The sequence below is a fragment of the Peromyscus maniculatus genome, chromosome 8 (assembly GCF_049852395.1).
Source record: "Peromyscus maniculatus bairdii isolate BWxNUB_F1_BW_parent chromosome 8, HU_Pman_BW_mat_3.1, whole genome shotgun sequence".
In the NCBI taxonomy this organism is placed as follows: domain Eukaryota; kingdom Metazoa; phylum Chordata; class Mammalia; order Rodentia; family Cricetidae; genus Peromyscus; species Peromyscus maniculatus.
This window is the reverse complement of record NC_134859.1, coordinates 88020001-88035642: the sequence shown is the minus strand read 5'-3', so window position 1 is coordinate 88035642 and position 15642 is coordinate 88020001. Positions and strand designations below refer to the sequence as shown.

General features: G+C 43.4%; 1 protein-coding gene across 6 annotated transcripts in view; it reads right to left on the bottom strand.

The window, feature by feature from the left end:
* The window catches only part of Atp6v0a1 (ATPase H+ transporting V0 subunit a1), a 55519-nt gene that overhangs the window by 32270 nt on the left and 7607 nt on the right, over positions 1-15642 (bottom strand). For 3 of the 6 annotated variants that reach the window (XR_013041908.1, XM_042282826.2, XM_042282825.2), the window contains exons 3-10: positions 14475-14553; positions 12273-12370; positions 11660-11788; positions 5761-5843; positions 5094-5220; positions 3170-3252; positions 1932-2025; positions 168-380 (exon numbers count right to left, since the gene is read on the bottom strand). Coding sequence is in view for 5 of the 6 variants with exons in the window: in XM_042282826.2 (XP_042138760.1) it covers positions 168-380; positions 1932-2025; positions 3170-3252; positions 5094-5220; positions 5761-5843; positions 11660-11788; positions 12273-12370; positions 14475-14553 (906 nt within the window). In the remaining variant the exon portion in view is untranslated. Of the gene's footprint in view, positions 1-167; positions 381-1931; positions 2026-3169; positions 3253-5093; positions 5221-5760; positions 5865-11659; positions 11789-12272; positions 12371-14474; positions 14554-15642 lie in introns of all 6 variants that reach the window. The other 3 variants (XM_042282820.2, XM_042282823.2, XM_042282824.2) reach the window with 1 other exon arrangement.

The following is a 15642-nucleotide window of genomic DNA, read 5'->3' as shown; positions in this document are numbered from 1 at the left end:
CAGTTCCCCCTCTGTAAAATAAGGTCAGTCCTCCAGGCAACAGACAGCGTCCTCTCAGGGTATAAGAACACACTAAGAACTCTGAAAGCAAAAATGTCATTAATACGAAGTTGGTTAAGAGGAGGCTCTCCTCCTGCCCACCAGATTCGTTCTCGCTAAGGACTCACCGTGCCTCTTCTAAGTGCAAACTGGATGGAGTCAAGGTCAGTGACAGGGCACCAGACTTCTGCAATCAGGCACTTCTGGGTCACGTCTATGTTGCACAGGTTCAGGGTATGGTAGATAGCCTTCATCTTCCGCACCTTGATGAACCAGACCCGGATGTTCTTAGCAGCTGCCTGCAGAACCCTCTGGCGGTGGTCCTCTGTTTGATTTAGAACCTTTCGGGAGAAGAGGAAATAGGGGAGGGATCTTTCTAACACAAGTCTTCCTTCATAGGATAGGATGGCAAAGTGGTATCGCTTGCTTCCCCCCACCCCCTTTTGAGGCAGGGTTTCTCTGTGTAGTCCTGGCTGACCTGGAACTCACTCTGTAGACCAGGCTGGTCTCGAACTCACAGAGATCCACCTGCCTCTGCCTCCCAAGTGCTGGGATTAAAGTCTTGCACCACCATGCTCGGCTGTGGCATCACTTTCTAAAAAGGGTTGCCAGAAAACAGCCTTATTCTTCCTCGGCAAGATGTATTATTTGTGGGTTTGTGGGTTTAGGGTGGTGGGGGTCAGTCAAATTACAAGATGTGTGAGTTCTTATAGTGCTAGAGATGGGACTCAGAGCCTGGTACATGCTATCCAAGCATGCTATCACTGAATTATGTCTCCAGCTCAAGAAATTTGAGTTCTGGAGCTGAGAACATAGCTCAGTAGTACAAGAATCTGCCTGCATTCATAAGACCCTAGGTTCAATTCCTAGTAGCACCACCAAAAATTTAAAAAAAAAGGAAAATGAGTATCTCAAAGGAGCCAGCAACATTTCAAGCTGGCGGGTCATCTGCAGTGGGAGCTGGAGGGAAAATGAGAAAGGGATTGAAATGGAGCCCTCACATATCTGCTCTGTGACAATATCACTGCTATAAAGAACTGCCTCGGGACAAGGTGTGCTCACTAACATTTTGAGGAAGGCAAAAAAACTACTCCACTCTTTCTTCCAAAAAGTAACAAGCAGTTGGGCATGGTGGCGCACGTCTTTAATCCCAGCACTGGGGAGGCAGAGGCAGGTGGATCTCTGTGAGTTCAAGGCCAGCCTGGTCTACAGCGTGAGTTCCAGGACAGCCAGGGTTACACAAAGACACCCTGTCTTGAAAAACAAAAAACCAAAAGAAACAAGTCTCCCTGGTCGCCTTTTCCTTCCAAATACTCATAAATCACAACTCTTCCCTTAGAACCCTGTTAGGACAACAGTGTGCATGACTTTCAGATTGTAAGATAATAAAAATCTAAGTCTCTTACTGGGTTCAGGAGTCAGCTCTGGGCTCTTTGGCCAACCATGTGGTTAAGATCAAAGGTAACCAGAAACTACATCATGCTGTTGAAAGTGGTTACCAGAAGTAGGGTGTGTGAGGGCAGAATTGACTCTACATGTACTTCTGGATTGTTTGATTTTTCTTTTTCTTAACTCAGCATACTTTAAAAAAAATGTATTATTGCAAAAAAAAATCTCAGATTTAAGAAGCAGAGGGGGACGGGCTGCTCTTAGGCAATAAGGATTCCAGATGCATAGCATTCCTTCCTCGTTGGAGGATTGCTAATGCTATTTTAAGAGTCCTCGCCCGAGACCTTTGCCAGTCCCCAGGGGGACTTACTACCCACACACATTTCTTTTTTTGGAATCCTCAACTGCTGCAGGTGCTTTAACAGACTGTCAAGGAGTCCTGGAGCCAAGCGGCTCACTGCTGTGGTAGTTCCCAAAGTCCAATTCCCACGGTCCCCATGTACCATTTGGAGATCATCGATCCTGGTATTGACTCCCGAAGCCATTTCTTTCCTCTCCTGCGGGGTCTCGGGACAGGGATAGAGGGAGGCTCGGAACCTGGAGGGATGGGAACAGCCTTAGGAACACTGAAGTTTCTTAGTACATCCTATTTAAACCACTTCAGAAAGTAATCCTAACTTACTAGTGGTAGGTCAGTAGGATCAAAACACAACCAGGCCAGGCTGTTGTGCCAGTCAACACTAATCACGTATGTAAATGGCCTACAGACAGCAACACCCAACAGTCTTGACGTTCTCGGTAGCTATGAAATCATTTTGAGATTAAAAAATAATAAGGGGCTGGAGAGATTGCTCGGCAGTTATGAGCACCTGCTTCTCTTTCAGAGGACCCAGGTTCAGTTCCCACCACCCATGTGGTGGGTCACAACTGATGTAATTCCAGTTCTAGGGATCCAACACTCTTCTGGCTTCCAAGGGCCCCAGGCATGCATGTGTGCATACACATACATACAGACAAAACACTCATAAACACAAGATAAATATTTACCAAAGAATTTTAAAAATTAATTTAAAAAACTATTTTATATGTTATTAGAGAAATATGGCATGGCAAAATTTCTGTCCATAACACAGAATTCCATAAAGTTTATATACAGTACCTATGGTACTATGCTGGCATTTAAACCCACTGTCCTTAAATAAAGGAATTGTGGGTTTGGCTGGGGGTATGAGTATATGCATGTGGTGTGCATGTGTATATATGTACATGTGTGTGCAAGTCCTGGAGACCCAAAGTTGACACGAGGAGTCTTCCTGGATTGCTCTCCACCTTAGTCATTGAGGCAGGGTCTCTCTTGATTCCAGAGTACGCCCATGCAGTGAGCCTAACTAGCCAGAGTGCTCCAGGGATCCTGTTCCGGCTTCCCGAATGCTGGGATTACAGGTGGCTGCCACGCCCACCTGGCACTCATGTGGGTTCTGGGGATCCCACTCCAGTCCGTATGCTGGTGTGGTAGGCACTTTATCCTCTGAGCTATCTCCCCAGTCCCCAAGCTGAGGTTCTGATACTTGAAAAAGAAATAAAGAAAAACCTGAGCTACTTCTGATGGTTTAAAGCATTTCCAGCATCAGTAAGCAGCGCGCTCACTGTGGGAAGCAGAACAAGGATCTGGGTGTCACTTTTCTGAGCCGTAAGCAGGTAGCACAGCCGTGCCTCTCGGTTGGAGGCCGGAGTTCCTTACCCTTCACAGATTTTCTTCACCCTGTTTTTCAGCTGATCGCCTTGGAAAAAAATGATGAATACAGACTTGTGCACGTAGTCGCCCTAGGCCCCAGAAGAAAAATCAAGAGTTCAGAACTCTCATTATGGGTAAGGACTTCCTTTGAGACAGTCTTACGCTGTAGCTCAGACTAGCCTGGCATTCACTGTGTGGCCTAGACTGGCCTTGAACTCACAGGAGTCCTAGCCTCAGGCTCCTGAATGCTGAGCTTACACGTCTAGCTGAAAAGTTCTAGAACACCTAAACCTGGGTGGCATCAGAATGATTCCTTTAAGGATATGGCCTCCTGTACGTTACCCTTCTGTACGTTACCCTTACTCCATTTCCTAAGCATCATTTTGAGACTATCTGCCCGATAACCCAGATCCACAAACATCTTCCTGTTTTCAGACACAATGGGCAGCCTGACAGAGAAGCTGAAGGGCAGCTCAGCACAGTGGGGCTTGTTTGTCCAGTTCTCCTTGACTCTTGTCTTTCCAGGACGACCAAAGGTAGGAGGAAGGGAGACAGAAGGAAGCCTGTCTGTTCCCAGGCTGGGACAGAACCAGATAAAGAGTTGACCGGACACAAGGAACTCAGTCACTAGCAGGAACAGCAGTGTTGAATCTCAAGGATCAGACTAACTTAGAATTTATGCAACAAGGAAGGCAGACAACATTGAATACCAAGCTCACACCTCGAGTACAAGGACAGCAAGGAAAAAAATCAGAGAAAATAAAACAAAACATGCGGATGAGCTATTGACCAAGACCCCTCAGGTTGCCTACAATGCCTCACATATAGTGTGTACTGCTTTTATAAAAGAAAACAGTTTCAGAAGGCTACACAAGACAAAGAAGGAGAAAAGTTAGATTTAAGACTCTTAATTCCTAACTCTCCTGGCTAAACTGGGGCCCGTTCTTGGTGCTGCTGCTCTGTAGAGATATCATAACCCGCCTTTCTGGATTTGCTGATAAAGTAATCTTTCTGCTTTGGAGAGGAAACTTGACTGAACACCCCTGAGAAGAGCTCCATATTAGGCACGACCACAGATTGCAATGTTTCCATAACTTAAGGCAGCCTGGAAAACTCCGCCCTAGGGTCTAAGCATTCACACAGTCACCATGTTCCTACTTAGTGAGGGGCGTAAAAGCCACAGAGCGCTACCCACTAAAGCTGAAAATTCCCAAGTTGAGTTTCTCTTAGGACAAAAAGTACTACCTTAAGACATTTATAAGGCAAGCTAACTGCAGGCTTCTAAATAATACTAAGGCAAGAGTGACATGCTGTGCCAGTGGCACGTCTGACCTTTTCTGAGGTCCCTGAGATCAGCACCCCATGCCATGCAGATGTTGCTATGAACTCTGCTTCACTGTGTCAAATGCCAAGACATTAGACTATTCCTACTTTTGAAAGAGCTGGGTGGGCAAGATCACTCTCACCTTGCATGTCTCTATGCTTAAATTAAGTTCCTCATCTTCCCAATAAACAGGCAGATAATAAACTCTTGACAAGCAAAAATTCTCATCAGCTTATAAATATTAAGGTTTAGGAAATCTATCTTTTTATACATACTATTACCGAATTTGGAATGAGGTATCTTAATTTTGTTAGTTTCCATAAAAGGGTATTTTTCTTTCAGCCCAGATTAGTAATAAGAAATATATAAAGCTAAAATTTAGAATAATTGAGGAAAACATACAAAAATAAATAAAACCTGCACGGGTAAAGTCTGAAAATATGCACATGTCATGTCTACGTGGAGGGAGATGTCTCAGTTAGAGAAAGGGGAGTGAGCCCTCAAGTCTCTGGCCCAGCAAGGGCTCCTTGGATGGCACCATGCTGTGCTACTGCTCCGGGCTCACTTTAGAGACCTACTCCACCAGACACAATCTCCTTGTCTTACAGTTACAGGATCCTCCAGCGGGTTCTCGATCTCAGCCTGTCTCAGGAACACATTCCCTCGGCACACTCGCCAAAGCATGCGCTCAAAGGTAGGGATCCGCTCCCGATTAATCACACCAGCCACGAAGCTGTGGGGAGAAGAGTCAGGTTGGGAACTCCAGGCGGGGAGATTTAAGACCGAGCAGGAGAGTGAGAGGAAAAGGGGAAAGATTATACACTGCACATGAGACTTCGTGCTGTGGTGTCAAGGGGGCTGGCTGCCACTCTATCATTCCTGACCTCGTTTCTGGACCCAACAGAGACAGGATTGAGAGACAATCCAGGAACTGAGTCCAGACAAATCTAGGAACAGTTCTCAGAGGCTCAGAATAAAGTGGCTCCTGACAGCAAATCATTCCCTGGATTCATGTTCCCCTCACCCCCACCCAAGATGAAACTCCGGGCCTTGACATTTCAGGCAAGTCTTCTACCACTGATCTATGTCTCCAGCCCATGGTCTAAGACAGGACCTCACTATGTGGCCCAGGCTGGTCTCAAATGTATGATCTTCCTGCTTTTGCCTCCTGAGGAGTGGGACTATATACACACCCACTATATTTGGTGCCATGCACTGCTCTTTTGAACAGCAAAGAGGAACACAAACCCACCAAGGCCGAAGTGCTACCTACCCAAGTCTTAAAGGCGTGCCTCTTCCCATCTCATTTGGCTCCAAGAGTGATGACGATTCTTCCAACAGGTCTGGATCCGCCATCTGCTGATGATGCAATTCAGCCTGAATTCACAAATCAATTAATATCTAATGAAAATAGTTAGTGGCATGCAGGGAACGAGGAACCAGGAGATGGGTTCAGAAAATAAAGATGAAAAGAAAAAAAAAGAAAAAGAGGAAAAACAAAAACAAACAAACCCAAAACACCAAAAGATAGAGCATACCCACAAAAGAAGAAAGAGTAATAAGGAGGGAGAACAAAGGAATAACACGGGCTAAAGAAAGCAAAACTTCCCCAGAAGAGCATCTGGGGAAATGGTTTTAGAAACAAGGAACAGAAGAAAACCATGAAGTGATGGTGACATGTATAAATCTGTTACTTGGTGGAAGTCATTTTTTCTTTAATGCTTTCCTAAATACGCCTGGGCAGGAAAGCCAACAAGTTCTCCTTTTTGAGAGGAAAACAAACCAACCAACCAACCAACAAAAAACCAAATCCCAAACAGCTCTGCGGCTATTGTGACTGCTTCGTTTCCAGACTGCCACCAAGAAGGCTGCTGTGCAAGCACACAGGAGGTGGACACCATCTCGGGAGTGACCTGGAGCTAGAAAGGGCATCTCCAGCCTTCGGTAAATTCAGAACACGAGTACTGTCAGCATGGCCACGCATAATAAAATACCCTAAAGCTTGGGATTTAAAGAGTCTCTTTGTAGGGATCAGAATCTCAGCATCGTGGTGGCGCACGCCTTTAATCCCAGCACTTAGGAGGCAGAGGCAGGAGGATCTCTGTGAGTTAGAGGCCAGCCTGGTCTACAAAGTGAGTTCCAGGACTACATAGAGAAACCCTGTTTCAAAAAAAAAAACAAAACAAAACAAACAAAAACAAAAAGGAAGAAGTACAGGAGCTGGGCAGGCCTGGGTCTCTGTTGCATTTATAAAGGCAAGAAAAAGTGAAAACATCGAAAGGTTGTATTTTCTGACTAGGAATCTAGGGATACTGAAAAGTTTGTGTAGACTTTATAGCAGAGAGCAAGAATTAAGTAAATAACAGGCCACAGCTTCACAAGCTAGAGCTCCTGGCCTTGCTTAGTTGGTTAGATTTAAAATGACTTCCACTAGGACAGTTTATACAATGAAATGAAGGTGAAGGGTTTCCCACAGTGGTCTGCTATTTCCTCACCTCTCTCCCTTCAACACCTAGTCTCATCAGAATGGAGAAGCTGCTCTAAAACATGATCAGCCTCTCTGCTGCCTAATCTACCCAGCTGTAATATCCACACACTCATGTCTGACCAAAGACTAGAAGAAGCCAGAACAACCCTCCCGATCAAAAACAAAACAAAACACCAGGAGAAATTCCCTTTCATTTTCATTCCAAATTCCAATTTCACCTTAATCCTGTCAATTAAATTATGAGGGGGAACAAAGGCATGTTTACCTTATATGGTAAAACCATGGACCATACATATAACAAACAAAGGGGAAACAGTGTAAGCCAGAGAACACTGAAGGGCAAAAAAGTGAAAGCAATTGTTTTGGGAAGCTAGGGTCAGGCCTGCATGTTTTTTTTTTGTTTGTTTTGTTTTTTTGTTTTTTGTTGTTGTTGTTGTTTTAAGCACACAGGGCATAGGAATATTGTCATGTGATTGGAGACGTTTAAGCTGAGATAATGGGGACACTGGTTACTACTTGCTGTCACATGGATAGAAAAGGATTGTTTCAGTCTAGAAACAAATCAGCCAGCTGAAAGCAATCTGAATATTCAAATTACAACATTCCAATGGTTCTTGGGTTGCCCATGGGCAAAATTAATATAATTGACTGTTCCCCACAAGACTCTCCTGCTGCCTTATGTGGTCTCAGAACCTGGCTCTTACTTAAGCCATGAACACTTGAGTCCATGAGGGCTTGTGCGCTCTCAAAGGGGACAGCCAACAAGAACGGCTGACTGGACTTAGATCGCACTGTCCAAAGATGATAATCTGGGGCTGAGATTTAAAAAAACAAAAAACAATGTAAAGAATTAAAGTTAAACAGAAAGATCAAATTCTAAATACTAATTTTACTACTTCACACTTAAGAACACCAAGACTTAGATAGGAAAGTCAAAAAATTCTAAATGAAATGGAAACCACAGTAACCAGAACTAAGGGACTTTATGAAAACAAAACAAAACAAAACCTAAAACCAAAAAAACTAAAACCAAAACCTGATCACAGGAGACCTCCATTCTCTCTCTCTCTGTGTTTCCTTAAGATTTGTTTATTTTATATGCATTAATTTGCCTATATGTATGTCTGTGTTAGGGTGCCAGGTCCCCTGGAACTGGAGTTACAGACAGTTATGAGCTACCATGTGGGTGCTGGGAATTGAACCCTGGTCCTCTAGAAGTGGTCTTAATCACTGAACTACCTTTCCAGCCCAGGAGCACACTTCTCTAGCAACAACAATACTTCCAAGTTCTCTAAAACACCCATTATTCCCTCTGAGTTGCCCCTTTCCCCACTGAGAACACTGAAAACCACACCTTCTGAAGAGCAAGGTGCTGACTGGAACTTCAGCATTTCAATATGAGCAGCACATCCAGTCAGGCTACATCAGCTACTAAATATTTAACTGTCTAGCTACAGTAAGAAAGAAGTGACATACTTGAGGTATTCACCCAGAGGAGATGGCAGATGGAAAAGAAAAAGAAAGAAAGCAGATGGCTGAAAAACGCAGAGGGGAGGGAGGCGGGGATCTGCATGCCATTAACCATTACTTTCCCAGTCTTCTTTACGTTCTCATATGTTATGATGCTTATGGTAAAAGATGCAGAGAAACCTCTCCAGCTCTTACAGTTCTTCATAAGCAAGAAGACTAGAAAAGGATAATCATTAATAAATCATTTTAAATGCTCTGGGTAAGAAATGGCTACATTGAATTGACAATCATCTTAAATCATAAGAATATTCAATATATGTTTACTCTTCCCTTTCTACACACCCTGCCAATTATTATCATCAATAAGAAAAGATCATTTTCTGATTTTGCCATTTTTTTGACCGATTACTATGAGTTATTGATTAAATTCAGCAAATTATAAGAAAAGAAGAGAGGTTTGTAGTTGGCAGTGTTTGGTGCCATTTACAAACACTACAATTTCAAACACGAAGCGGAATCTCATTACGAGCTGAATTTCCAACATCTAAGGTCCCAGGTTTGCTCACCTTTCTGTGTTGCTTAAATGTGCCCCCTGCACACACAGTGTGATCACTCAGTGAGGCTTTGTCCCTGGTCGGGGCAACGTCCTCTGCAATTGCCATTTGGCAGCAGGGCAAGGTCTATGGAAAGGGACCTGACTGAGACTATGGATAGCGGCAAGAACGGGCCAGGTGCTGGCTGCAAGTGCTGAGAAAAGGCACCGTGGGGTTTCCACACTGCCCTGCCGTGCCGTGCTTGAAATGAAGGGGATTGATGGAAAGAGCAGTGGAGAAACTCTCACAGCCAAGGCTTCCCGCTCAAAGCATCTGGGAGATTGGGGCTGGGGCAGCTTTGCATAAGAAAGAGAGAACGACCCACCATGGAGAGGGCGTGGAGGTCATAAAGACTGGGAGTCTCTTTCCAAGACTGGCACTTAATGTTTAGACTTAATAACCATAAAACAAAAATAAAATTCCATTTATAGTCTTTCGTTTCTGTCTGTTTTTCTTTTTCTTTCTTTCTTTCTTTCTTTCTTTCTTTCTTTCTTTCTTTCTTTCTTTCTTTCTTTCTTTCTTTCTTTTTTTTTTGAGAGAGGGTCTTACATAGTTCAGTCTGGACTCAAACCCTCTATGAATCCAAGGCTTGCCTTGAATTCTTGGTCCTCTTGCCTCCATCTCTCAAATGCTGGGGTTAGAGGCATGCACCATCACACCCCACTCCTAATGTACTAAATGGTTCATCTTATTTTTACTGAACTCTTTTGGGGGCATTGGGAGGGGAGGAGGTTTCACTACATAGCTTAGGTTGGCCTTGAGTTGGCAATCAGGAAAATCTCAAATTCAAGGCCAGCCCGGGCTATAGCTCCTGTCCCCCATATAAAGGTAGCATAAATAGTAAACGAAGCTTCAAATGAATCTAAAAGTAGCCGAGCTTTGACTGTGAAGCCAGGAAGGATACACCAGGGCAGCTTGGACACATTTAGGAAAGTACAAATCTGTGAGCATATGGAGCTCTATGATCAGGGGTTTCCCTGATACAACCAAATGACGTAGCCTTTGAATGAAGGGACTGGATCTTTCACAACCTGGACCTCACAAAGAGTAAGTGCTCACTATGCACTCCAGGAATTAACAGGTAAGAATATATTGATATGCAGGCAGTGAGCTTCCTGGGATCTCATATTCAGTGGAATCATATGGCGTTTGTGGTTTTGCCTGTGGCTAGGATCCTAAACACTTGGAGAGAGTTGATCTCATTGTCTCCCATCTTCTAAAGTGATCAGGCTCAAATTTCTCAACAAACAGATATTCATAGGGAATTTCTCTTACTTTATAACTGAATCCTACTCTTGGGAAGACTAGGTAGTTAAATTCATATGAACTTTTCTCATTTCCTTGTCTCCCCAGACTCTAAATTAAATGACTTGTCTGAATCAAATCCATAGTTACTGAGAAATGTATCACTTCCTCAGCAGATTTTTCTCTAGATAGTGGTTTTCAAAAAAGCATGCCTGAGTTAAAACACATTAAATAGCTAGCTGGGCCTTGCCCCCAGGGTTTCTAACTCAGTAGGTCTGCAGTGGGGGCTTATCATTTACATTTCTCACAAGGTTGTTGATGCTGGTTGGAAACCTTGAGAACTATGGAGGACTGGTCTCTTCTTGAGCAATGCAGTTTTGAGATAGGGTCACACTATGAAGCCCTCGCTGTCCTGAAACTCACTTTGTAGACCAGGCTGGCCTTGAACTCATAGAGATCTGCCTACCTCTGCCTCCTGAGTGCTGAAATTAAAGGTGTGCACCACCACCCAACTATATCTAAAATCTCTGTCAAGGTTTTTTGTTAAGCAAAGGAAACTAACTTTATGGGTGGAACACAGTAACTAAGGTGATGTCTGAAGTGTCTAATGTTTGGTTGGGAAAGATACCTATCAAAAAGAGCACTATTAATATTTTAGGCCATCAGAAAAACCAGATGCAGGTTGGAGCTAATGTTCCTTCCCAAGGTTAATTAGGAGAAGGAAGCATTCTACAGTTCTGAACTAACTCCTTCAAGGGGGTGGGGGTCTCCTTGGCAAACTGTCACTTGTCAATTCAGTACTTTTATATTTAGCCAGCAAAAACTTAGTAACATTTTTCTTATAAGTAATAAACTGTGTCTATGGGAAAATTCAAACTAGGATCATACCAATACCAATAGGACAACAATGAAAACTTAGGAAAACCAGTGACATGAGATCTAAGTGCTGAGAAGAATTCCCAAGGGTTGGTGAACAAAGTTACTTGATGACTTAAGGTCTGGAAATTGAAACTTCACTGTAATTTTGTACACAACCAGGCACTTGTTCCTCCAACTTCATATCTTATACTTACCTTATAACATATAACTAGAAGTGTCACAGAAATAGTTCAGCTAACTATCAACCTTAGATTCCTCCCCCCACCCCATCCCCCTGCTTGAGATGAAAGTTGGCAGAAGATGTGAAAATATATGAAACCATGGCTGGCTAAGTACTGTATGGAAAATGGAACCCAACCTGACATTCTTTAACTAAAACGGTGCGAAGACAGCATTGCTTCCAAACTAGCAAATTAAAATAACTACCAGAATAAAAATATGGCCCACTTGTGCAGGTATACCAGCTGCTCAAGTACTAGAAGAAACAATAGTCTGACCTCATCAAAAAACTGCTGAGTTTTGCGAAGTATGAATTTTAATTCAGTCAGTTCCAGGAAGTTTCTCTTCAGAGCTTCCTGGTTTGTGTTGATTTCCTTCAGCTCATTTTCAATCTTCTCGAAATTGGCCTAGGGTGTAAAAAAGAAAGCCGTTAATTCACACAAAGCTCCCTGTGCTTCTCTAAAGGACTGAATTTACTACCCAGACCTGTTGCCATGGTAATGTATTAGCTACAGCTACCCAGCCAATGCTGTGATTCTGAGAGCAACTTTAAGCAAAACATTTCACTCAAACAAGCCTTTATTTGCCTACAGGTTCCACTATACACTCACTCTGAGTTTCTTGAGAGAGTTTAGACACTCAGAAACATCAAAAGCTCACTGGCTATTCATTTAGTATGTGAGGGTCATCGGCTAACAAGGGACCGGTAAACCAATAAGCATTAATTTGGTGGCACATTATAATATGCTATCTCTGTAGGAGATACTGTTTGACACCTAGAAAAATCTACAATGAAAGGCTTGTCACAAGGTTGACAAGAACGACTCTATGCCAGCCGCTTAGGAAGGCCATACCTGCATTTATGTAGAGAGGTATTTGAGAACTGTTTACCTCTAAGTCGATCATGTCCCGGGGGAAGGGCACCTCTGGGTTTTCACCAGTGTCCATAATTGGGATGTTTGCTTTTCTTATCTCTTTCTCCACAAATCCTAAAATGATAGTCAGAGCACTCACATGTAATGTATATGGCTGGAATTCTCATTATTTCAGAACACACACACACACACACACACACACACACACACACACACACACAAAACGCCTGGCTAAAAAGAGCTTCATCCTAGAAAGAACTGACAAACAAAAGCAGCACCTTTTTCTCTCCACACTTTTCTTTCTCACACTTTACACTCTCTAAAGCTATCCCAAGGAGAGTGGTCAAGTCCATGGCTGTTTCCTTTCTCTCTTCTGGCCTTTGCTGTTGTTCTGAGAACGACTGTGAACTACCAGTTCTCTCCATTTCTACCTGGGCATGCACAGCCAGGTCTAGCTTTCTCGGAGTTTAAAACTGGCTTGCAGCTGCTTCGCTTCTCCACCTATGTGACCTGCTTCCTTCAGGTAGGACAGCTCTCTCTGCAGGTATTGTTGGTCAGTCAAAGCGCCAGAAGAATACAGCATCAACAGGGCATTTGACACATAACATGATGGAAATAATTCTAAGTCAAAAGATTCATTTAGGGTTGGGGATTTAGCTCAGTGGTAGAGCGCTTGCCCAGCAATCGCAAGGCCCTGGGTTCAGTCCTCAGCTCTGAAAAAAAAAAAAAAAAAGAAAGAAAGAAAAAAAGAAAAGAAAAAAAAAAGATTCATTTAATTTAGAAACAATTGGGTCATTTTTTTTTTAAAACATCAAAAGCCAAAAAGTAAGGATAAAAGGACCCAAAACACCAAAAGAGAAAAGTGTTTCCATGATGACTTTTTTTTTTTTTTAAAGAACACGGTCCATTTTATCTATGGGCTTGGTAGAGCGGCAAGATCATGGGTTTGGAGCCAAACAGAATGCCCTAGTTTCAAATGCTGACTCCATTATGATGGCTTATGTTCTTGCGTATGTCAAGGAAGTCACAGGCCTCTTAGTCCTTACATGAGGTAGTGCCTGTCTTTTTCTTTTATGAGGCAATGTCTATGCAGTCCAAACTGGTGTGGAACTCACAGGAATTGTCTGCCTCTGAGTGCTGGGATTAAAGACATAAGCCACCACACCTTGAAGGCATGTTGTGGGGAATTAATGGAGTTTCTAATCACTCATTAGTAACCTAGCCTTCAGTAAAGCCTTAGTAAATGTCCCATTTTTTCATAAACCGCTCAGAAGAAAAGGTGGCTCAGCTGATATCTAAATTTGATAGTATTCTGAGTCCTATCTTTTAGACTTCTATTAACATGGTTCTGCTGTTTAAATCTGACAAGAATTTAATCACAGTGACATATACAGGTAACCACAGTACTCCAGAAGCCACGGCAGGAGGATCACTGCCTGGGACAGGTACCCAGAGTTCTAGGTCAGCCTGAGCTACACAGTTTTAAAGAGTAAAAGAGAAAAAAAGAAGTCTAATGAAAAATAGCCTCACTGTTCTCAGCTTGTCATTCGAACAGTGCTTCCCTTAAGCACTACCTAGCTCATAAACCTCATAAAATCTATTTATATACAAGAAGTTCATCTTAATATTATGGTTGCAGATTTTTTCCCTTCCTTCTTTTAACAAGTTTATTTTGTGTGTGTGTGTGTGTATGTGTGTGTGTGTGTGTGTGTGTGTGTGTGTGTGTGTGTGTGTGTATGTGTAAGTGTGGGCGCTCATGTGGAGGTCAAAGGACAGCTTTTGGGAGTTGGCTCTCCCCTTCCACCCTGCTGAGGAGGGGCTTGCTCCTTGCTTCTGCTGCCCCTGTACTCTGGGCTAGCTGGCCTGCAAGCCTCTCCCTCCCACCTCACTGTAGGAATGCTCAGGTTTCAGATGTGCACCATCACATCTGGTTCTTTTTATTTATTTATTGTTGCTTGTTGAATACACTGCAGAGGGACAACAGGCTGGCTGGTACCTAGAATCCTGCTGGCAGCCTTATCTGTTTCTTCACACAGGTTCCGGGATTGAACTCAGATCTTCAGGCTTGCATGGCAAGCGCTTCTATGTGTGGAGCCATCACCCTGTCCCTCTTCCCTTCTTCTACTGTCCAATTTTATCCTCTACTGAGAGGACTAATGACTCATGTAACACTAGCAGTTCACTATGGGAATGTTATCCAAGACCAGATTATACATACGAAGCTTTCGATCCATTTCTTCACATCTTCTAACTTCATTCACAAATTTCCTCTGGAAAACATTCACATCTGGATTTAACTGAAAAACAAGAACATAATAGCAGACTTCAAACACATGTCTACGTCATGATGGAGAATATTCCTTTACACTGTGTGAAGATGTGTCACTGTGATTGGTTTAGTAAAGAGCTGAATGGCCATTAGCTAGGCAGGAAGAGGTTAGGCAGGATTTCTGGGGGCAGAGAGCCCTGGGAGGTAGAAAGGCAGAGCAAGACTTGGAGGAAGCAGCAGCAGTACAGAGGAAAGGTAACGGAGCCATGTAAAAGAAGGTAGATGAAAAGATATGGTTTAATTTAACTTATAAGAACTAGTTAGTGCCGAGCGTGGTGGCGCACGCCTTTAATCCCAGCACTTGGGAGGCAGAGGCAGGCGGATCTCTGTGAGTTCGAGGCCAGCCTGGGCTACCAAGTGAGCTCCAGGAAAGGCGCAAAGCTACACAGAGAAACCCTGTCTTGAAAAAACCAAAAAAAAAAAAACAAAACCAAGAACTAGTTAGGAACAAGCCTAAGCTAAAGCCGAGCTTTCATAATTAATAATAAATCTGTGTCATTTTTTTGTGAGTTGGTAGACCAAAAAGAAATATCCATCGACAACATTCTGTTTTGTAAACAATACATCCCATCAATGGAAACTTAATTTTGTGCCAGTGTGTAATGCAACTCTAATCAAAACTGTCTACTCGTCCATATAAAGGGCTTTGTGCCCGCCACCCAGGCTAAAGCTAACAGCTGCCTTTGCTGTTGCAACACATATCTGGGATGGAGACAAATGAGCTGAAGTGTGAGCGCCTTCCTCCCCGCCACCTGGAGCTTAGGCAGCCATGTCATGGGTGCTCTGTCTGGGCTCCTCTCTCTCCCCAAGCAGAGGGGACAGAAGGCAAATGCCCATTCTTTTGCCCCAGGTTGTCACCTTCTGGTGACAGTCTGATTTTATTGATTCACTAAAGCCACACCATAGGGAGTATCCCCTCACACCTGTTAGAACGGCTTTCATGAGAAAGATGGGAGCCAGGCTTCGTGGTACATGATGTGATCCCAACTCTATCAAAACAGGGGGATTAGAAGTTCAAAGCCAGCCTGGGCTACATAGCAAGATCTTGTCTGAAAAG